At 38.5% G+C, this 24622-nt stretch overlaps 1 protein-coding gene across 1 annotated transcript in view; it reads left to right on the forward strand.

Moving 5' to 3' along the window:
- Positions 1 to 24622, forward strand: part of map2k5 (mitogen-activated protein kinase kinase 5) — a 52455-nt gene that overhangs the window by 1555 nt on the left and 26278 nt on the right. Inside the window, exons 3-17 of the mRNA XM_056378855.1 lie at positions 300 to 367; positions 4531 to 4600; positions 5410 to 5450; positions 6916 to 6983; positions 7114 to 7162; positions 8664 to 8728; positions 16437 to 16476; positions 16604 to 16672; positions 17142 to 17223; positions 18400 to 18461; positions 20659 to 20707; positions 20822 to 20895; positions 21997 to 22047; positions 22150 to 22221; positions 23791 to 23820. Of these exons, the coding sequence (XP_056234830.1) occupies positions 300 to 367; positions 4531 to 4600; positions 5410 to 5450; positions 6916 to 6983; positions 7114 to 7162; positions 8664 to 8728; positions 16437 to 16476; positions 16604 to 16672; positions 17142 to 17223; positions 18400 to 18461; positions 20659 to 20707; positions 20822 to 20895; positions 21997 to 22047; positions 22150 to 22221; positions 23791 to 23820 (890 nt within the window). The remainder of the gene's footprint in view (positions 1 to 299; positions 368 to 4530; positions 4601 to 5409; positions 5451 to 6915; positions 6984 to 7113; positions 7163 to 8663; positions 8729 to 16436; positions 16477 to 16603; positions 16673 to 17141; positions 17224 to 18399; positions 18462 to 20658; positions 20708 to 20821; positions 20896 to 21996; positions 22048 to 22149; positions 22222 to 23790; positions 23821 to 24622) is intronic.

Raw genomic sequence — 24622 nt, forward strand, 5'->3', positions numbered from 1 at the left:
CATGCATGAAAAATGAATCAAAAATGTTGTTAACATCACACTTTTACTTACAAATAATTTAGTATTACCTATCACTCATTGATAAAATATGAAATAACTTTCATTTTGAGTTACATTTTGTGGTATCTGCATATTGGCTATACAACAAGTACTGTAAGCTAATCTTATCTCATACAGTTTATAACAGAAACATGTTCCTCTTTGAGTTTTGCCTATGGTGTTAATGGCTAATTAGCAAAATAAAAAAAGTTGTATTGTCTTGGTAAAATCCAAATTTTAACATGCTTCTGTGTTTTTAGATGAGGATGAAGTGGGAGACAGAATCACTGTAAGAAGCGATGAAGAACTCAAGGCCATGTTGTCATATGTGAGTATATAAATTAAAAGTTTTTTTGTTTGTTTGTTGAATTCATCATGTCAGACATTCATCCTACAAATTGCATTTTTGGTTGTATTTTTATGTTGCAACAGATTTCATGGGGGCTATTTCTTCATTAGAAAGTAGCTCTGATGAAAACCTTTCACATTAAGGTCAGACCTCACTGTTGCCATTTCTGTCTACAGTGTGTATCCGGCATTCACTCCACTCTAAGTTTTCTCTCATTTCTGGCTGGACCACAACAGCAGGGGACAGCCCTATAATCGAAAATGTCCCTGACTGACTGATTGAGTTAGTGAGTGATAGAGTTGAGTGATCATAGTTCCACCATTGGTCATCAGAATGCCATGTGACTCAGTTGGAGTATGCCCATTGGCCGTTGCTCTTTCAAAATGAATTGATGCAGTTTGGAAATGGCTTGGAAGATAACATGTAGTCTCCATGGACTGCATTTCAGTCACCAATCCAAATTCAGCAGTATTAAAATACTGAATATGCGAGCACAGAGAGTAGGAGAGAAGCAAACACGTAAAGGTTTTGTGCAGCTTCTCCAATCCAAATCAAGGGTTTAAGAATATAGAGTATTGTATATTTTACAGATTGTAAAGTTCTCTGAAACAGATTGTTTTAAGGCATATCAATAAGTAACCAAGAAATTCTTTTAAATATCCTGTATTTGTGTTTTGCTTTGTGCAGCACAATTAAAGAGCCTCTCATCTTTAGTGGAAAAAAAGACATCATAAAAGACAGACATCTTAAAACCTTGGCACATAAAAGTCAAACTTTAAACAAAAGTTACACTTGCTAAAACTTGTAAGAGGTGCCATCGGTCTGGTAGAGCAAAATCTTAATCAGATGGCTAGATAGGATTGACAAATATGGACTTCTTGCTTCCACTTCTACACTGACATTGTGTTGGTCTGTAACTTAGCAACTTATTAAGTATTTTTGAAACAATTAAATCTCATCTATTTGTATTAAACCTTAGGTAAATCCAGTGTATTGGTAGTTTTCAGCAACTTACACACAATCATGTGCACACACACTTCCACTACCCATTCAGCTCCCCAACCTAGTGCAGTACATTTTCATATTCCACTATACTTACTGTTCATGCCACGGACAGTAAGAGTAATGGCGTGTAATGGGTTTCTCTACGAGGTACACTGAAAGCTAAATGAACTGTCAATTTTTATTATTTATTATTCAGTACTTAAAGTTTTGCCTCATTAAAGAGCGGCCCCCCTGGGCTGCAGAATTGTTCAAAATCTACTTTCATCTGTGGATGTCTTTTACCCCCCATCAGCTCACAATGATGCTGCTAGAGCCATAGGCACAATTTACACTCGTTGTTTTTTGTCCATTTTTATCATGCATTCACTTGTGGTTGCTTTTTAATCATTAAGTAGCATAGGGTAGCAGGGTGATTAAGCAAAAAGAGACAGCTGTCTTGCCAAAGAGCATTGTGAAACAGGGATGGAAAAAGCATTGACCTCAGCCAGCTTCATTATTCACAAGTCGTGCTGAAATGTTTTTTAGGTTTTGTAGCAATTTGCCATGATGTGCTGTCTGTCCTGTCGAGAAAATCAAAGCACTGTTCTACCAATAAGGTTTCAGGAATTTCCTATCCTGGATGTTTTGGTAATACCACTATTGTGTATTGCGTGCTCAAATTTCATCATAATATTAATTTAACAATCTAATTTGGGAGTAAAATGCTGCTACAGTAAATTATAAAGATGTAGGGAATATATAAATGCATAATTTAAGGTAGCATAATAAACAAAAACACAATGGTACTTTAATCGTAATATTAATTTAATACATACCAAATATCAGCGGTAGTCACCACTATACCTGTGTATTTATTTGGCAGAACAGACTTCAATAGATATACATTTTTATTTAGTTTTTTAATGCATAATAGCAGCTTATTGTTCCAACACTTGCTCATTCTTTATTCAGATGATGTGACATGTTTTAACAGCATACTAATTTATGACCCTGACCTCACAGCACAAATATTTAGTATCCACAACACTGCACTGCTTCATCCACAGAATTTCAAAAGCCATTTCTGCAATGAATTTTTGGCAAACAAATCCAGAAGCCCTGTAATGGTTTTCTACTTCTCATGGGACAGCCAAGTTTTCTACTTCTCACGGGACGGCCAAGTGTACGAAAAGCTGCTGATCACCTGGAAAATACTGGGCTCACTAAAATATAATTTACACTAGCAGAGTACTTTAAATGTCTTATGCTATGCACTTCAGCAGTCATTTGCATTTGTATTCAGAGGATTTTTGTGGTTGTTTGCTGCGTTTGCCATTTGGCCTCCGTAGAGACCCCAGTGGATTTTGCTTTAGTGTTATTAATTCCAGGTGAGCAGACAACCATTATGTGAAATTAATAGGAATTAAGGGAAACCAGCATGTCAGGTGAAAGGTGGGATAATTCATTAGAGTCTCTCATGGTTGCTTTATGTGTGCATGTGTTTGTATATTTGTGATAATTAGTTAAAATGTTAGGTATAACCAGACTTTTAAATATACTGTCACTACAAAATGTTTTTTTTTTTTTCGTATTCAAGATCCCTGCTTTAACTTTGCATAACGAAAAACGTATGCGCCTTATTGCTGAGCAAAATTAATGCTCAAATTCAGCACTTAATTAACATCAGTCTGCAGAGGGCATTTATTGTGAAAAGTATCCCCCCCTCACTGAGAACATTGATTGCTACATGCTCCTGTGAGACCCACTGGTCTTCGAGGCATCTCTAATCATTGTTCGACACCTTGAAAGACAGACGCCCCTGTTCAAAGTTAAAGACTGGCCTGTGTCAGGTGCTAAAAAAAAACGTGACCTCATCCGTTCCTCGCTCAGCTCCCCCTGGAGGTAGTGGCTCTAATTCTACTATTCTTACTCCCATTTCCCCTTAGTCTGCTAATGATGATGAGGCCCGCTCTCTGCTCTCGCTCTCCCACTTGTCCCTTAAGGCTGAGTGATGGTATTTGGGATCGGACACTGTTTAGTTATTGGCCAACAATGGAGAATGTCTTTTAATAACACACCTACTACAGATTAGGTGGTAATTGCAGCCTTAATCAATAAGCTAGCTGAGCGGAAAATTAAAGGTACATGAAGCCCGCCCCCCAACACACACAACACGCTTTTTGGTATCAGGCCCATTGTTCAGATGTGGCCCAGTAAGAACGCTGGAGGGCGAGAGCAGAGGGCTTGGAGCGAGGAGGGATCTGACAGTGATAAATAGGCCTTTTAATAACAGCTGTGCCACTTGGGGAGTCATTCTGATCCGTTCCCATCCAAGCCAGTCCTTTCGTCCTCCCTCCCTCCCTCCCCCACCATGAGAGAGCAAATTTACATATCACCGTGATGACTTGGTAGTTCATACTGGATTGTAAATGAAACCCAATATACATGTGGGCGACATAAAGACATGCATCTCTAAATGTGTCTAACTATGTCTTGGGTGAGGTCTTGGTGTTAATTTTTGTTGGTTTGAAGTCTCAAAAAGGAGGGGAGAAAAACACACTCACACAAACACACAATCCCTCTCTCTTTCTTTCTCTCTCTCTCTCTCTCTCACACACACACACACACACACACACACACACATACGCTCACAGTTTAACAGATGGTTTGGTTAACTGAAACATCAATTATTGCATTGCCTTGGCAAGCGTCTGGGAGGCTCCAGAGTGTGTGTGCACGTGTTAGTCCTGTAGGATATGAGTGTTTGGTGAGCTGTTGACCTGGAGGAGAAAAGGGTTAATGCTACACTCCTTCAGAACAAGCCCACAGGGCATTGGTCCTCATCGGCAACAGACTTCAGCACAGCATGCCCACATTTTTGGGAGCACTGTGGATTAATTCTGACGTCATTTAAATAAACATTTTTGTGTATGAGTGCAGAGCACAGTCAAATAGTAAAATTACCAAGGCTTTGTTTCATCTGTTTTACGTTGTTAAGTTGGATTGTGCTTTTTTATATTCTGTTAACATTTTTATTCAAATTTGAAGTCATTCTTTATTTATTAAACATAGTTCCAGTGTGTAATAATCACTTCAAACCACCATTGTTCTCAACTGTTTGAGAACAACACACTATATGACTCTCTTTTCCCCTTTAGTACTGCAACACAATGAACGAACAACGCATGAATGGACTGCTGCCCGACCCTCTCCAGATTTTTCCAAGAGGTACAGAGTGACATGTTACAGTTTATCATGGATTGGAAATGCTGAAAGGCTCAATACATCTTTGCAGTGAATGTGGTGACAATTAATCACAAGCACAATTTAAATATATAAAAATATTCACACTTTCCTAATCGGAAACTATTATAGTTAAATTTGGGTAAATCACTTGTGCTGTGTTCAAACAATAGGAAAGGGGAGCATTTGGTGGCTAGAAATAAGAATGCACCCTCTGGACAACATTAAAATTCAGTGGCTCATTCTGTTATTGTGATGACTGTCATTTATAAATCTACATTTATTTTGCTCCAAGGACATTGAAACCGCAAGCTTGTATTCAGTCTAAACCTTGCCCAGATCTCTGGCATTGTGCACTTTCTTCTTAAGCTGGTTTTCACTATAAGTTCTTTTCAATATCTATACCTTTTCAATATCTTCATATAATTTTCTCACCAGTCATACATAATCACTAACGGACCCCAAGGGCAAAGTGATGAAATATCTCAGTGTCTCTGTCGCTTTTACTCTATATCTGGCGCTCTCTTTTTGTCTGATTCTGTCTTTCTTTTCCCTCTCGCTCTGTCTTTGTATTTCCTTCTCTTTTCTCTAACTCTGTGATTCTGTTTTTCCCTTCCTACCTACCACCAGCTGTCTCAAGAGCACAACATCTCAATCACTCTTGTCTGCAACTAATTTCAGAGTAACCCTCATTTCATTTCATCTTTTTTTCTTTATAAAGGACTGATTCCTTTTCAGCACATTTGTAAATGGTCCAGTGATGTGTTCTACAATCTAGTCAATTACTGTTTCAGCCGGCAAGACTCCAGGGATCCGGAACATACATGGCCTGAAGGTACGTATCTCAATAATTGTTTCAGCTGCCTTACACAGAGAACAAGGGAAGGGGAGGGAGGGAAGTTGAGGCAAATGGATTGGTAACGCTGTGTTCCACTTATTGAAATGTCAATTGAAGTCAAGGCTCTCCTTTTCTTTCACTCACTCTCTTGCTCCCCTTGTCTATGTTTATGTATAGCGATGGCTGGCTGTGGCAGGCTCATCTCTCTCTTCCTCTTTCTCCCTGTATTCTTGTTTCTTATGCTGGGATAGTCATTTAAGAACAAGGTGTTATGCTGGACCGCACCCCCCCACCCCCCCAGAGTATTACGATTCTCTGATTCTGTATGAGAGGATGAACATCAGTTTTGATTAGAACAAAACCTAAGTCAGGCAGTAAGAAGATGTTATTGTTCAACCATGAAATTGTCATTACAAGCCCCCCTCTCCCATTTACAAATGGCCTTCCACAGACCTTCCCATTTTATGCTGGGCATATGTTGCTATTGAAACTCATTGCTAATTATCATGGGTTAAATGACTTGACACCTCCTTCATCTCTCCAGATGATCCATATTATATCCATCTCCATTTCAGTAATAAAATTACCCCACCCCTGCCAGAATACGGAAAGTGCTTTATTTAATGTATCCTCTGAGGAGCTTTGGTAACAACTACTGAACTGTGTCAGTGTATTTTTTAAGGTCAGAGGTCTGTTTTGAGAAGATGATATTTTCCAAAAACCTTTAGTCCTTTGGTAATCTTTCCCCTCTTTTCTCCCATTTTAATATAAAAGTAATTGGCTAAGGAGAGTGTCTTGTGCACTGTTTAAATTAGGTCTTCCTGGGCACTAATTAAAGAGAGAATCCCTGTGCTTTAGTAGACCCAACACACCGGCCTTTTGACCTCAATTAAATGAATTATTTTTAGTATCGCCTTTACAGGGTCTTGTCTCTCCTTTTGTGTTCAATATCTGGGTTTAGTACAGAGATCTTTGGCGTAAACATAGATGCAGATGAATAGATGCAAAGAACAATGTCCCTAGTGAGGCATGACATTTTTAATATCTAGACTTTATTTTACTCCCGTCTTTGCCTAAATCTGTTTTGTCTGTCTTACTTCCTCTAATGTTAAGACATATTGCTGTACTTTCATGCAAATATATCCTATCTTCTCTTCTCCTCTTCTCTCCTCTCCTCTCATTTTCCTTCTGCTGTCTGTCATCCTTTCCTTTCCTCTATGTGGACACCTCTTTCTTTCTTCTTTACTTGCCTCACTTCTCTCTCTACGAAAGCCAATTAACCTCATGGCTGAACTGAGAGCCTGTGTTTTTTTTGTACATTAGGGGGTCTGGCCATATGTCTGTCTGTCTGCCTGTCTGTCTTTTGGCCTTGACCGCTAAGTGTGTGTCTCTGTGTATGTATGTGTGTGTGTGAGTGTGTGTATCCTTTCACATTTGTGTGTATGTGTTTGCACTCCTTCAGGTTAATACAAGACCTAACCCAGCCAATGACTGTACTCATGCTGTTCCAGATTCCATGGCCAACAACAGGTGAGCTTGCTGGGGCTTGAGGAGCATGTTACGCTACCTGAAATAAACTTCAGTTGATTGGTTGATAGAAGAGTAGAAAGATGTCTGTGATACTTGCGTCAGTGTAACTGTGCTGTGTTCCTTCCTGCAGCTTAAAAAAATCATCTGCTGAGCTGAAGAGGATCTTGACAAATGGCCAGGTGAGCCTGTGTTTTGGTTTAAGTAGAATTTGATCACTGCTATCTCACTGCGCCTGCTCTCACACCTAGTTTCCACTCACTAGAGCACATTCTCACTGGTGGTTGGCTCCACTATTGATTTCTTTTGATGCCAACTGTGGGCATGTCATACAGAGTGTATCTGGTTATTGGCTCTTCACTCTGCACTGGGAGCAGGGGTCTGTGGGTTGCTAGGATCAAGCCTGCTACCGTCATGTCTCTCTCTCGTTTACAAAAACACACTCTCTGTCTCTCGCACTCAGACTCTCTCACACACACACACACACGCACGCACACACGCAAACACACAGTGGCTAGTGTGTCAGGGAGACAATTAAGCCAGCAGCCTCTCAGGTTTCTTCTGTAACATAGTGAACTAATAGAGCTGTTCCCTCCCTTCTCCTTCTCCCTTCACCCATCTCTTCTCATTCTCTTTACCTCTGTCCTCTCGCCATGTTATCAAATCAGTTGAGGTGAATGGGTGGGAAATGTGCATGTGTCATGCTTACATGTATGTTTCAATGTCTGCCATTTTCTGGCTGTTCAAATTAGTTTTAGCAGCCTCACATTGATCACATCAGTACAAATAGGTATCAGACCACACAAATGTTTTATTCTTTTCATTTTTACAATGAAGTCTTTGTGTCATAGTTGTCAATATGTAAATATTTTTGGTGATAGGATTTGACATGTCCTTAACATATGTATTTAAAATTTGGAACAAAAATATGTAGATATACACGTGGCACTCAGCAACTTTTTCACAGCAGAGATTCAAAGAACTTAGAAATTATCGATCTAAAAGTGAAGAACAGGATACGCACAACATTTTTTTTTGTGAAAATATATTCATTAATTAAATGTTTAGCATCCATCAAGTTTAATTATAAATATTCCACACTTACGTGAGGATAAGGAATTTAGTTTAGTTATTTATTTAGTCTTTTTATTCTGTTAACACTTAATTTAAAGTATGTAATTTCAGACAAATTGTAGCTACAGGATTATTTGAGTGCGCTGTTCAGAGGAATTTCATTGGCCTACAGGAAAATGTTGACTGGTAATGGTCAAGAGGAGGAAACTTTTGCTCAGATCAGTCATGTTAGCTTGTGCTGCATTATATCACCTGCCACTGACACTTTTTATGAAAGCAGAGTGGAATGACGACAGCAAACAAATCATCATTAAACTCTGCATCAGTCACTGTCCCACTCACCCAAATACAATGTCCTTTTATAAATTGGACAGCAAATGTTGTATTGATCTCCTCTTCTCCTCCCTATGTCTCCATGTTTTCTCTCCTTGTGTAGCTGAACTTGGAGTGACCTGAATGCTTGTCTTGTTTATAGCCTCCAGTGACAATGTTGCGCCCCCCCCAATCTCTCTTTCACTCCCTCTCTCTCTGTAGTTACATGTCTCCCATGTTATGGTATTGTTATGGTCTCATGTTATTGTATACCTGTGTGTGTTTGCTGCTCCGTAGATAAATGCCCAAGATATCCATTATCAAGAGCAGCTCGGCCATGGAAACGGAGGCACAGTTTACAAGTAAGTATTTACCTCTATGTACAGTGCAAATATGAAGGGTCAGTGTGTCAGGGTCCAATTTGAGACCAATGAGTATGAGTTTTCGTAATTTTTCTGCTCAGTTTTTATGACATATTTGCGCACATCCCTCTGCAGTGGGATTCTGTGAAGGCTTCTCTATTCTTCACGACCCTCCCTCTGTTCCTTCATTTGTCCATTTATCTCTCAGTGTTTGGTGTGACATCTGTCAGGCTGCTTTGTGTCTGTACCTTCATCTATTTATTCTGGTTTGAAGGTTGCAAATATATGGTATTGATTTGGGGGCTGTAAGGTATGACAGCAGTTGACTTCATCGGTCTATAGTACAGCATATTACCTACCAGGATGGAAGAGCTCCGTCCTCTCTGGCTAGACAAATGTATTACTGTCCTGCTAACATTATGACAAGGTTGGCATTTGTGTTGCTCCTTTTATCTTTCTTTTCCGCACCTTGTGCTTCCTCCTTCCCATCAATCCTTAGCTATTGAGCTGTTTTATTGAGATTGAAGTATTGATCACTGCTCAGACTAACCTTGACTTGACGGAGTGGTATGCCTCACACATTCACCAGCAAACCTAGTAAATTTCCTATCCAGCAGACTCTTTTTTTTTTTTTCGCCCCTGTCTGTCCAACAACATTTTTACTGTTTCATTAAGAGCCAATCTCTCATAGTTGTAGCAGAATAAGGTTCCTGATCAGTTTGGTACAAGAAATGGTTACACAGCACTGGGGGAGCTCGATTTTGCAGGGCCAACATTTTCTCAGTCAATTTAGCCCAGCATAAAATCCATATGCTTTGGTGCTGAAATTTTTATGGTTAAAAGGAGAAGATAAAAAATACAGTTAAAAAATCAGCCAGGTTATTGCACGTTGTTTTATGTGGTGTCCATTTTAATTTGGATAACTTATTTAGGTTTTAATTAAGATTTAAAAAATGTTAATCAATTCATAGGTGCTTTTTCAGGTCAGAATAATCAGGGCAAACAGAGGAGCCCAGACTTACTTTTCAACAGCTTGAAGATGTAGCCCTTTGAGCATTTTCCTGAGCACATGCTGTGTCCCAAATTCATACTACACACTAATTCTAAGCAGCTTTTAAGTATGTAGTGTTCACGCTAAAGTGACAGAATATACTTGAAACAGTCAGTAAGCACACTGAATTTTTGAAAAAGCATTTTACTGTCATTCTGTAAAGTTTAATTGGCATTTTAATTCTAAGGTGGCACTTAGATATGCTGTGGCGCCCTTATTGCATCATTTAGTATAAAATGGTTAAGTATATTGATTTATTATATACTATTGTGTATATAAGTGCAAAGCAGTTTACTGTGCAGATTAGTATATAGTATATAATGTTAATTTTGTTAGAGAGAAGTGTGACAAAATATTATTATAATCTTTTTCCCATGAAGAAAACAAGACGATGATGAGACAAAAATGAAATCATTAAACAATAACGACTAAATCTCCACACAGTATTGTTGACAAAAAAGAGGTGCCTAAAATAAACTACAACAAAATCTTTCTATATTTTCATAAGTGAAAAAAGCTTTTCTTTTCTTAGATTTACTTAAAATGGCTAAAAATATCATAGACTTTTGATGTCAGGTTCACAGCGTAAAACTGGTCTTTTGCTTCCCAGTCTACCAAATACAACAGAAAAGGCACAATAGAAGCTTGTGCTCTCAGCCTCCCTGCGTCTTGATAAGTAAACTGGTCATTAAAGCAAGAGGAAACTCAAAATTGTGAATTTGTAACAAAATTGCTGCTAATTGTGTGGGTGCCCTTGACATCATCTTTAAGACATTGTTAATTGCCTTTCTGTTTCTTTAATTTTAATTATTTTGTCAGAAAATCCGAATATTAAAAACGGCTCTTACCTTGACATTGACTTTGATGTGTTATTGACAGGTTATTAGTCGGCCACTTAAGAATGGTGACTTGCTGAAGTCTTTGCTGTGTTGTATTGAGTTTAGCTGGATTTTTTACTTTAACAATTCTAGGAATTCCAATCAACTTATTATAATCCTCTCAACTCTTCGCACTCTCTTTACAGGACAAAAACTGTGGTACAATAAGTACATCAAAAGACTCTTCACAAAAGCTTTATTATTGTGGGATTTTCTTTAGAGTCTGCACAGGAAAATGATATTGTCCATTCAGGTATGTAAAGTGATGAAAATGTGGACAGTCTAGGTTGGTTGGAAGGATTATCATAATGCATTCTCCATCTCAGTCACTGTTGCACACAACCTTTGTGTTTTGTTTCTGTACAGAGAGAGAAAGAAAATGGCATTACATTATAATGTATTAGTCTAATTCACTCCAACATATTTTAATTTCTTCATTATTTACAATGTTAACAGTATTTGTCAGCTGTGTTTACAGTGGAATTCCTTTTAATAAAATAGCAAAATATAAAACCATTTGTTCTTTATGCTACATGAAAAAAACTGCCCTTTTACTCTGATGTACCTGTTATTTTGTAAGAAACGCAGGGATTTTATGATGTCACTTTTCTCAGCTAACAAAGTTAGCATTAGAGCAACATTGGATTATATTGTTGTAGCTCTGGCCATTGGTCCTTTTACATGGTACATAGATCTTGGATGAAAGAGGCATCACAAAAAACGTCCAATAGTCAGACACAGTCATAAAGGATGGAAGTTGTTGCTCACTAGCTCCGTGCATCATATACTGTTGTATCAGTTGAAGCCATTTAATGTAGCACACAATGAGCATGGCATATAGATAGCCACTGTCAGTGTGTGAGCTTGCCTAGAAAACGGTGGGTGCAGATGTTTTGATGCGTCACGCTCCATTGACATGCGTTGCCCTCTAATTTGTCTTTTGGCCAACTTTAAGAATTAATTTTTAATAACAGCAACTGCTGATGATGATGATATGCCAGTGACAGTGTTTATTTCAGCAGCAAAATACTATAGGCAAATATATTCATGGTAAATTAGCCAAATCCATGTTTTCAATATCATGCTTGCATATGCACATGTGCATGTGTTTCTGCAAGTACAGCATACTTTTTGTCAAAAACCATTGAAAATTAGTATTTTGGTATCCTTTGTTAGGTAGGCCAGCTATACCAAGCAAATGTTGCTGTATTGAGCAGGAAATTAACCATTGGTTTAAAAATACTGAAGGGCCCGGACAGGGTTCTTGCTCGCTTAGAAATCAATTCTCAGTTCTCTTCAGCTTCTACTCTTTGCTCCAGCTTATATCAGGCTCATCACGTTTGAAAAGCACTACCAAAGGATCCCCACCTTTTAACCTCTTAGCCCATTTATGACCCAGAGCCATTTAGACTCAATTGGATGTTACCAACACCTCAGCTCTCCATAGCCACACGTTGACCTAGCCATCCATCACTGTCAGCCTTTGCTTTTTATTACACACTCTCTCAGAGGTCCATCTTGTCCACCAATCTAACTGACTCCATGGCTTATAAATACAATAACAAGGACACAAAGGCTATTTTTGTGACTCATGGATCTAGCATTGCAATTAAAACAAGCACACTGGCCCGGCTGTGGTGACATCCACTTAGACACCCATGGTTGTCCTTTTAGTTGCCTCAGCCCATTTTCTCCATTGATTTTAGTTTCTTTACCTCATTGATTAGACTGTATATTGAAGGACTAAATATCTTTGGTTAATTGGTGGTAACCTAGCATCTTAAATCTAGATTTTTTTGATTTTTTTTTTTCAGATTATGCATACAAACTAGCTGCAAGGGATTGCAGTCAACAACTGGTGTGACAGTACATATCAGATGCATTTTGAGTGAACTCTTCACTGGTTTTCTCATGCCGGACGCTTTCACATTTGTTTTTTTATTTTGGTAGATTTACTTTGACTTCTGAAAAGAGAAAACAGATCAGGATTGTGGTGACCATTTGGTACTTCAGCTCGGTAAACCCGCTGTTGTGGTTTTCGAATAGGTAAATCAGCTTTGATTTGGAGATGACTTGTACTATATATGCTAAACTATAAACACTCCTTACTCCTTAAATGTAGCTTTATACAACATCTCTGCAGTAAATCCTACTTTCCTGAAGGTTATAATGTCCAGTTGATTCCCTAGCCAATCCCGAGCTACTGATGTATTCAACTGCTCTAACATTACTTTCAGTCATTGCTGATGTTGTTTATTAGTGCACAGGTATTATTAAAGTTCACAGAGAATGATACTCAGTGTTTACACAGAGATAATTTGTTTGTTAAATTAGCAACAATGTCCTGATACAGGAAAGTCACACTCACTTTTCCATAATATAAAAAATATACTTTTACTGCAACTATTTTTCTTTTAACACCCCAAAGGGCAATGTAGATAGAAATGAATACAATTTAAAAGCCTTTTGTCTTTGGTGTTGAATATTTGAACAATAAACTTGTGAGTTATGGAAGTAATTTGTACATTTCTTGTTTATGGACACACTAACAAGTAGGCTAAATTATCTAAGCCTGAAGAAATTAAATCTGAAACCTGGGTGAAGAAAATACTTAAAAAAAAAAAAAAAAAAAAAAAAAATTAAAAAATACATTAACTTTCAAAATCTTCAGAATACAACCTTTAGTAATTCACAGCTTCAGGCTAAATGATAATGAAATTAATGTTGTATGAAATAATGGAGTATTTAGTATTCGATGGAGGTTAGAGTGACACAGTAGTGCTCCAATTTATTAATCTTTTTTATTTTAATGGAACATAATATGATATGTGAAACCCGTAGAACACACATTAAAAACCACAAGTATTCAAACAAACTTCAGATCCCTGAAGGTGCCGCTCTTACTGTCTGTACCTGTAGTAACTGGTGTGACAATGAACAAGTGCCATAGAACCTCTTTATGAAAATAAACATAATGTTACATAGCTGCTGGCTACTACACCATCTCAAGAAAAAAAGGCGTCTGTTTGACTTCACTTAGACTAGAGTGTGTTTCTGAAAACGCCAAATAAACAAGAGTTGTGTTGTTGAAATTTCTTTCTCAGTCACAAGAGGCCTGCTTTCAAAAGTGATTTCAGATTCATGGAGTTGAGGAATACTGACTTTCACTTTTTTAGCATGGTAGAATATAAACAAAACAAAACCTTTCAACTTTGTTATTTCATCTTTTCAGCATTGCCGCTTCAAATGTGTTGGATGTTTAGCAAGCTCTTTTGTGTACATGCATGTCTGTGACTGTCTGTGTTTAAGTTTCTGTCTGTCTGTGTCAGTTAGGAGACCCATTATAGCTGTGTCAGGTGAGACAGTCAGGAAGAGAGAGGCAGCCCATCATCCATGTGGCAGTGTAAACATACCACGTTAGCCCTGATCCAGGAGGCCAGTCTCTCCAACTTCAGAGACATAGAGAGGGGCCCTATGAATACTGCATGATTGAGCTTTTATTACAGAGCAAGCTGGAGTGTAAATAAGATCCAGGCAATGGGGCACGTTTACTGGGGTCAGATCAGGGGGAAGTGGTGGGGGGTGGCTATGTAACCTTGTCCCCATGTCTCCCGCTGTCACAAGCCTGTCACTGTAACTCATACAGGGATGCTCTGCCCTGAGGTGGTCAAGGACAGTCTGAGAATAAAGCTTTAACCAAGCAGTAGTCACACTATATCCCAGCTATAAAACGAGCCTGCCCTTAAAACACATTGTTTAAACTTTGGTATTTCTTAACCCTTGTATATATAACTTGGACATATGGTGTTCTTATCATTTAATTATTATCATATAAAAATGAACTGCTATTTGTGAACAGTATATATTAAACAATAATACTGACCCCAATGTGCTTAAAGCTATATTATGGGAATATTATTCTACAATCTTTTTTAAAGCATATTTAAAAAAATAAATAAATAAATAAATGTGGAAAAAGTACTGTACGTACTAGATGGCTGTTTACTTTGATCCAATTCTGGCCAAACTTAATTGCAGAAAAGTAATAAAAATACAGATGTGAGACTTTGCATTAAGGTACATACACAAAAACTAAACAGACACAAACACTCAGATGATACTTGTGTACATGGTATCTCACATGAAAGCATTATCTCTTTAAGCTGCACTTCTCGTGTGTTTAAGTAGCAGTTAGATGCATTCAGCCATGGGCTGGGTATATTTGTCAACACATCTAGACTACTTCTTGACGACTTCAGGTTGTTTAATGTTGTGAAGACTTGGTTTAATCTCTTTTCAGGTTGCCTTACACACACTACCTACCCAGTCAGTATTTAACATGTCTACCCCTACGATCTTGCTTCAATTAACATCTGCATCTTAATTAAAAGGCAGCAGTCATGCTTAACTGATATTGATTGTAGCTTAAAGGAAGACCGAAACATCATAGTGGAAACAAGGCCATCAGCCTTAATGTGCTAAGAGCTGTCACAAAAGATGACACTTAAAAATCAGAAAGACACTAATACTCTTTGGGTAGAACAAAATAACATTATGCACACACACAAGAAACCAACTGAAACCTGAGGAATGAATAGTTGAATACGTAGTATTACACTGGATTATCTGGACAACTTGAAATATAAATGTCCTACTTTTATAGTTATTTTCTCTTAATAATCTCTGAAAAGTCTGTAGTTGCTTTTTGACTTCAACAGATGTGTAAGCTGCAGCTCACATACAGCATGGCATCGGTACACACCACTGTTAGTTCTAACTGTGGATAAATACCTGACATGGCACTAATAGGTGTCATTAATTAAAGGCCTGGGCCAGTTCAGAGGTGTCTGGCCGAAGAGCAACATGATACTTCTAATCTAAGACACATTAATCACACTTTGCACCATACACATTTTCTCTGCAAGGCCAACTGACAGGTGAGTAGCCAGGTATCACATTTACTGAGCCTGCTTGCAAGCTAGTCATCCTGTGTGACGTACATTGCCCCCACCTCATCTCCATCACCTGACAGCTGTTGCACAGTATTCGTCCTTGAGGATTGTATGTTGAAAGGTCCAGAGGCATCGTAAACTAACCTTCAAGGACTGTAACTAAAGCCGACGTTGGGCATTAAGGACTTTGATAATTAAATCATTACAGGGACGGTCTGTGGCTGCTGCTTTACCTGCAATTCAAAACTCTGTCTGGAACAGCTAGTGACAGAGCTGGACTGGATCTGGTTTTGGATAGTGACCTCTGACCTTTTGAGGGAAATGACCTTTTGACATTTGGTCATACTACTTCAGACTCTACTGTTGCTCACAAACTCACAGCCCTGTGGAGTGAACCTTGCACTTGAACTTTGTTAACAGTTTCTTTCATTCCAGTTCTTGTCAAGTTTTACTGCATTTACTCAATTTCCATTTTTGTTTTTTTTCCCGAAAGTATAATTGCATCACACTTCCCTCCTTTGAATATACACTCTCAAGTCACTTCTGTTGAATACCACATGACATATGAATTTATGATCTTTTGTTGGCTGCAACAGATTTACAGTTCAGTGTTTACCCTTGTTCAATATGTTTGTTCAACAAGTCCAACAACAACTGTCTAAAACTTTTGCACAGAACTGTATGTTATGCTCAGAGCTCAGAAGAAAGCTTAAAGACCAAGTGAAAATGAAATCACAAAAACCCAGGTTTCCATCTAAATAAATTCAATTCAAAGCAACCACTTTCTATAGTTTTGTTTCATATCATCTCCTTTTATGTCCCTTTAGAGCGTACCATGTTCACGGCAAGCGGGTTTTAGCTGTCAAGGTGAGAACTCCTTCCTTGTTGATACCATTGATACCACTGACCTCATTAGATCATAATAAGAGCTTATTAGTGTTGTTCGTTAAGGCTGTACTTCCCCCCCACCCCTCCCCTACATGTTTGATCACAGGTCATCCCACTGGATATCACGGTGGAATTACAGAAGCAGATCATGTCAGAATTAGAAATTCTCTACAAGGTTGGTTTTGACTTATTTCATCTGTTCCTGCTTAACAAAACAACTTATCTGTGTTGCTGTCCTACCACATCTATGTTGTTAATTAATCATGAGTGTAGCTAATGAAGTGCTTACAATGTAAGCAAGGGATCAGCAATACATGGACACGCAGGCAAAATGCACATGGGCTATTTTTTTTCTCTTTCACCTAAGACATACTGTCCCAAACACTGCGAGCACGGAGTCTCTCTCAAACTGAACGTATGAAAAACAGTGAACACTTACTTTACTGTTGAGTGATCCTTTTGAGCACCTACTGCCATCACTTAAACAATCACTTGGTTATGAGAAATTTAAAATTTTGTGTGCAATGAGGTGCCACTGTTACATTCAGTTCAAATTCACAATGAACACATAAATTCTTTTGTATCACAAATAAATATTTTGGCATGCTCATTTTTGACCATATTATTTCTTCTCTTGATTGCAGTGTGATTCACCCTACATCATCACTTTCTTCAGTGCTTTTTTTGTTGAGAACAGGATATCCATATGCACAGAATTTATGGACGGTGAGTTTCTCTGTAGTTTAAACCAGTGGATCACATGATTGTGTCTTGCCAGCCACAGCTGTGTAGAAAATACTTTGGGGACCTGTCCTCTGTCTCTCTACTGTGTATCCATTTTCACTTCTGCAGATCAAGAGAATGTCTTATCTCTGAGCTGCTTAGCATGCCTGTGTGCTAAAAGCTACAAGGGTGTGATAAACCTTGACTTAAGTGCATTTATAGGTGCGTTTATATGTGTGTGCTGGATTGGTGTGAGATGTGGGACTGTTTATGTTTTTAGGTGTGTGTGCTTGTCCAAGTGTGTGTTAATGCAGTTATTCCCCTGTTTCACACATTTGCTAGCTTGTCAACAAAGTCTGTCTAACCTCTGAGCACATTCTTACTTTATGAAACTTTTCTGTGATCTGTGTCATTTTCAGTTGTGCTTGGTTATTTCCAACAGGAAATTACAATTAGACTGCACCAGAAAACAAATCAATGAATTTGTCGGTTTGGTTCTTCTTTTACTGATATGACAAAGAAATGTCAAACAAATACAAGTGTCAGCAAATGGAATTTATAACAAACATTGACTACGATTGTGTAGACTCACTTTAATCTTCAAGTTTATTTTGAAACATACCTGGAATCTGTCCTCTGCATTGAAACTATGTCAAATATTAAGAGCAGTAAACAGCTTTTCTGAGAATGTCCACACTGATGTGGAAAATGTTGAAAATGTCAGGCTTCTCTTTTGGCTGTTTCTGAAAGATTTTTTATATATTGAGGCTTAGACAGTCACACAGTTGTCAGTGAAATATTTCTATATTTAAAGGACTAGCAGTTCTCCTGCTACCGTCATGAGAGGTTGTCTTTAACTCTATCAAAGAAATATATTTAAATATTCATTTTGTGTAGATTTCCAGTGTGAGTGAATAGACAGTTCTTTCTTGGCGAGTGTGCCAGCTTGGGATACAAAGCATTGTGGGAAATGGTAGTTACTTACTGTAGAGCTGGATCCAGATGGAATTGCAAGCAACATTTTTTTTTTGTCAGTTGTTTAGATAAGTGTGGAGTATTGCAACCTGTATAGCCAACATGAATTTGGGATTGTGTTGTGCTAAGAAGGCTATTAGGAGATTATTTAAGAAACTGTGGGAAAATGTTTCACTTCCTTAATGAATAATGTGTCTTTTGCAGGTGGTTCTCTGGACGTGTACAAACGAATTCCAGAGCATGTGCTGGGGAGGATCGCAGTGGCAGTAAGTTTTCATGAAATACTAAATCTCCCAATCAGTATTTTGATTACTGAGTGAAAAGCCTTTGAAACAAGGGGTGTTTTCTGGAGTTTGTTAGAAATATTTATTTAGGTGTGTAATTTATTAGAGTGTGGTCGTCTATGCATGCGTGACAGTTTTGACTGTGACCTGTTATTCATTTTTGTAGGATATAGAACAGGTCTGAGGAAAAACACTCGTTTTATTAATGAAATGAAAGAAAAGAGAACCACAGGTGTGAAATTTTCAATTAGCCTCTATTGGGTGAAGTGCGGACAAAGTCAGTGTGTTCCCTTTATCCTGACCTCTCTTCCTTTCTCCCTCCTTTTCTACTCTCAGTTAAAACTAGCATTTTGATAGAAATGGCCTTGAAGTTGATAAATGCATGTCTCTTTTCCACACTCATTACCCTTCTCCTGTCTCCACCTCCTCTTTTCTGTCTCGCCCCTTTAACTTTGTCCGTAATCAAACAATGACAGCTATTTAATCAGTGTTAATTCTAATTCACAGCTTTCCCTCCTTTCCACTGTCACAGTTGTTAATTATCGCAGAAAGATAAGCACCCAAGAGGGTGTGAGTGAAGCTGCACACGCCAGTTGTTGCACTTGCACCTTTTGAGGCAGCAAGACTTCAGAGAGCTTTTGTGCTTTCTTAATTTTATCTTAGAGGCTGTTATGCAGGAGACTAGAAGCTGGAATCAGTTCTAACATCCCATTAATGAAAAAATCACCACAAAGCAGTATTAAAAATTGGGAAATGAGTAATACTTAAAGAAAAATTTAATGATTTTTCCAGGCATGTGGAGTCATATGACTATGACCAACATGCCACTTGTGAGGTCTGCACAAAGGTGAAAAAAAAGTTCTCTCCTCTTCTACTAACTTAACAAAAAAAAAATATATTGCTCTCGCAGTGTGTCTCTGACCCTAGTGTCTCCTCCCAGTCAGTTGTTCATGTAACTCCTTTAAGGCGAGGTAGCAATGAAGCGTCCTACAGGGTGTCTCAACAAACTCAATGAATTCATTTCATTGCGCAGGAGCAATATCTCAGTACCAAGGTCCAACAGGCTCCTCTCTCGATCCTGTAAAGAGACAAATCGCCCTGTGAGGAAACATTTTCTTGTTTGCTTGTGTATGCAGTCTTACTATATCAATGACTACCTAAAGTGACCAGAGCTCAGGACTGGAACCAACTCAGCTCTCCTTTTGTCACCACAATCCAATACACAGTCTACACTAGTGTGGCTGACACGCCTAAACTGTCGTCAATTTTACAATCCTTTTTGCTGTTAGCATACTTCAAAGATAGAGAAGTTCAATTACTTGGGGCAGGTTCTTCCTGTCACCCGGTTTGAGTGATTAGAAGTACACGTCCCAAGTAGAGTAATTCTATATAGATGGAATTAACATTTCAAAAATGGAGGGGCATCTCACTTAGGTAGAATCCATGGTCACAGTCTATAGACAACATCTGCATAAATGGTGGAGATGCAACCATATGGTCACCAAAACAGACACTCTAGACCTTGGCTCCTTCTGGATATCCTGTCAGTGAAACCATGAACTGAAGTGCAGACAAGTTGCACTTTTGTGGGAATTCAGTGCCCATCGTGATTGTAATTGACCTTTTTTGTCCAGAATGCAGCTACAGCTCTCATTCCCTAGCCCATTCTCCCATTAGCACAGACTACAGAACTTGCTAGCCAACACAGATTTAAAAAGCCCATGTAGACCAGATTAGCAATGAGTATGGACTCACCCATTGGCCCTTATGGCTGAAACCAGCAGCATCACTCCTGATTGCCAATCTGAAAGCAACATCAATACATTAGATGCACGTGTGAACCATGACAGCACAGCAGCATCCAAAGCTTTCAGCATTTCAAGATGAATCTTGTCTAACCCCACCCCCTTGCCCCTTAGATGCTTACCGACCACCTCAGTGACATGTGCATGACAGCCATGTTGGGAGGTGTAACTAGAACCAACTAGAACCACATATCTGCTCGCTACGTATTGGACAAATTTAAACTCTCTCAGGACAGCAGAAAAGACAGTACAGGCTAAAGTCTTGTTTTTCTAAATTCTAGATTAAGATCATGGCTGTTTATATTATTAAGCCAAGTGTGCTGGTTGTTGTCGAAATTACTGTAATATATTTTTTCTGTCGCCTGTGTCTCTAGGTAGTCAAAGGCCTGACATATCTGTGGAGCCTGAAGATACTTCACAGAGGTGAGTAAGGTATTACGTAGGCTTGTGTTAATAAAAAAAAAAAAGAGCAGACTTGATAAAGACAAGCTGCTGAGTGCTGATGTTGCAGTTCTATCAAGCAGTTTGTCTCCGCAGATGTCAAGCCTTCCAATATGCTGGTGAACACCCGAGGACAAGTCAAGCTCTGTGACTTTGGTGTCAGCACACAGGTACACTGATTTGTTTTTGTGAGCATTGGTGAGAGAGAAAGAATGGAAAATGGAAGAGAGAAGAAGAAAAACAATTGTCTATAGCTGCATCGCCATAGTCCTGTGCAATCTGTCTGTGTGCGTGTGTTTGTGTGCACAGATCTGTGTGCATATGGTCAATCTGTCAATCACTGCATTCATTTTCAACTCAAAACATCAGCACTATCCCAAGGGTCTTCCTCTCACATTAACTCCCCCCCACCTCCATTGTTCTGCAGCCTCCAAAAAAATCACTTGTTATAATTATGACCCACACACACAACGGCAAAGCCTCATTGATATGTATTCAGTGGATGTGGGGAAAGCGTAGGTAGCAGACAATAGCCTAGTCAGTGTGTGTGGGCGTGTGTGTGGCAGTGTGTGGCACTGTGTGTTTGTAATGTAATCATCAGGGACAGACCTTCAGCATTCCCCAAAACATCAACCCTTGGGACTGTTTCCCTTTTCAACACACACACACACACACACACACACACACACACACACACACACACACACACACACACACACACACACACACACACACACCCTTTCTGTAGCAAATTGTTATTCATTTTTGACCTCCACTTCCATGGAAGCTCCAAGGTGAATTTTACACCTTGTATATGTAACACTAGCAGCATTGGCTCGTCCTCTGTCTTTTTAACTCTGTGTTTGTATTTATCTCTCTTTCACACATACACACTCTCCCTCCCTCTCTCACACTCTGTAGGGCACAGCCATAAGGGAACAGACACTCATTATCACAGTCCTGTCATTGATGGCATGTGCCATTGTATCCACACACACGCACAGACACACTAACGTCTCCTTGTCTTACTCCTGTTCTGTCGGGCAGGGGTTGGGAACAGCCCAAAATATAAACCTGATATGTCAGTAGATTTAGGTTATGTAAGTTAGGTCCCATCTTTTTTTATTTCCCAGCATACAACAATGGAATGAGCCTAAAAAGTTATTTCTGAGGGTTGAGGTTTCTTATTACTGTTGGTTGAATAGTTTGAATTTATATTGATATGCAGCTTAATTATTTGCTCATCCACTCTTAATTAATTTCTCTTGCAGTTGGTGAATTCTATTGCCAAAACGTACGTGGGAACCAACGCATACATGGCAGTAAGTGACCCCTTGATTTGAGTCCCTTGTCAAATCAGTTTAAAGTTGTACGAGAGAAGAAATCAGTCTTGGCAGTCTTTGATGTTTCTTTTTGCTCCACAGCCAGAAAGGATATCAGGAGAACAGTATGGTATTCACGCAGATGTCTGGAGTGTGGGGATCTCTTTCATGGAGGTATGACAATGTATAAATGGCTTCATGCTGTACCTAGTATTTGTACACAGAGGGAAGTGTGGCAAATATATGCAGAGGACACTAAGTTCTTGTAAAAGTGGTCAATCTTTTTTTTAATCTTTTGTAATTAATTATCAGACAGTTTAAATTCCAGTAGATTATATTGTGTCTTGAGACTGGCTGTTGCTCATTGACTGAGCAGCATAAAATACATATGCGTTTTTTGTGTGTCCATGTGTGTGTGCATCAGTATCTCTGCTCATTTCTCCCCATAGAGTTGATCGAATGCTTGACTGACACCCTGCGTTTTCAAATAACATTTTAATTTCACTATTAGACTTCCCTGGTCTCTTGTCCTCCCACTGACACTATTGATTCTCCATCTGTTTCTGTCCACAGCCCCCCCCCCCCTCTACAGTATAACAGATGATGTGGGCTTCTACCCCGCCTTTGTTTGTCAATAATGTTATATCATTACAATTATAACAATAATGGATGAGTTCACACAAAAGAGGCCATGTCAAAATTATTGACATGATCTCTGTGTGATAAAGATAAAGTTTTATAGCAGTGGACCCCCTGGCCCTGTTCTCTTTATTTCTAGCTGTGAATGTGTGCATTAAGCTAAATGAAATGGCTTGCAGTCTCACTCAATGTGGATTGATCTTTAGCCTGCTAGTTGGTCTATTTATGTTCAAGGAAAGACTGTGAGTGTTTTGACATTTTAATAACATAATGTTGCCAATAAGCTGCCCTTGACCAAGATGAAAAATGTCCACCCCCAGTGAATTGCCAAATATCAGGGAGAGATACACACATTACATACAACCATCCCACAATCCTGTCCTCCTTCTCTTTATCCCCGTATTTTGTTCTCTGCAGGGGGTATTCGTGGGGGGGTTATTAACTAATAGCTGATGTTGTTTGATGAAGTAGTGTTATCAGCATGTGGGCACTAAGCTTACCTCAAAGACTGAAAGTCTCACATTCTGCACGCACCAGTGGCTTTAGCAGCATTTTCCTTCTGTGTCTACAAGAGAATTCCATGTCATTAAGACACTAGCAATGGAGGGACATGTATATATTAATGTATGTGCACATATATTGTATACACAGGGTGGTTACTTTATCAGGACCACCTGTGTAGTCTTGTGGAGTTCAATCCAGCAGCCATACAAGAAATTCTACCTTTGTGAAGCATATAATTTGTAAGAGAAGTGTTGACTTACCTCTAATTTCCCTTTTTAAGGCCATAATTTCTTGTGTTATCGTGGAGTGCATTATATTGTCAGGGATTTATAGCGCCCACACACACACACACACACAGTGCACAGGCACAGCCTAAAATATAAAGACACTAAAACTGGCCATTATAAGATGTACAAATGTAATTATTATGACTGTTTGATTGGATTACATTTGTTTGCGCAGGTTTTTTTTTTTTTTTTACAGATGTTGCCATATGCCTAGTACTGACTCAGCCTTTTCCATTTTTTTTCATTCCTTCAAATGTCTCAGTATAAATCTTAGAATATACTGTAGCACTTACTACTTTCTTCTTTTACACAGTTGGCGCTAGGTATGTTCCCCTATCCACAGGTGAGTTATTTTAATTTATTTGTAGTTTTCATTTTTGTCTATCTTCCCCTAAAAGTAGACTTTTAAAAAGGAGCAGATTTGTTTAAACTGATTTTGGCTTTGGCAAAAACTGTTAGTTTATTATAACAATGTCCTCAGTGATTAAACTATAGTGCTGCAATTTCCAATTTTTTCCAAAATTTTGTGTTGTTCTTTTTTTAATTATATGTTTCTTTTAATATTTAATATTTTACAGTCTCCCCAGTAAATAATTTATATGATGAGGTTTTCTAATGATTCCAAACTTCAAACTTCAAATACTTTTTATCAATTTTGCTGTAACTATTACGTGAGGCACTAATCATCTTTCACGGCCCTCAGTGAAACTAAAATGTCTAAAATGTTGACTGCGAAATATTCTGATATCTATACTATTTTCCACATTAATTGTTTATTGTTGATATAGAACTTTAACTGTATAAATGGGTTTGGGTTCATGTTTTCCTTCATTACACAAAGGTAAGATCCTCCTCAAATGTAATTGCCGACCACAGAAGCGACTTCCCAATCCCATCAAGTCTTGATTAGTCCTTTTAAGATGGGTTTATCTCCCCAATCCCTAGATGAGTAATCCGAATCTGGTTACCTCAGGTTACCTCCTGGCCATCCGCTTTCACGACAATTGAAGGGGAAGATTTTGTCTAGTGAAGAGTTTGTTCTTCAAACTATCTTATAATTGTGTGTCAATTATGATTTGAAAGCCTTAATTATATTTTACAGAAGCTGTGATTTTTAATTTCTACTTTAGTACATCAGCCATGGA

This window comes from Seriola aureovittata, chromosome 1, assembly GCF_021018895.1.
Source record: "Seriola aureovittata isolate HTS-2021-v1 ecotype China chromosome 1, ASM2101889v1, whole genome shotgun sequence".
Lineage (NCBI taxonomy): Eukaryota > Metazoa > Chordata > Actinopteri > Carangiformes > Carangidae > Seriola > Seriola aureovittata.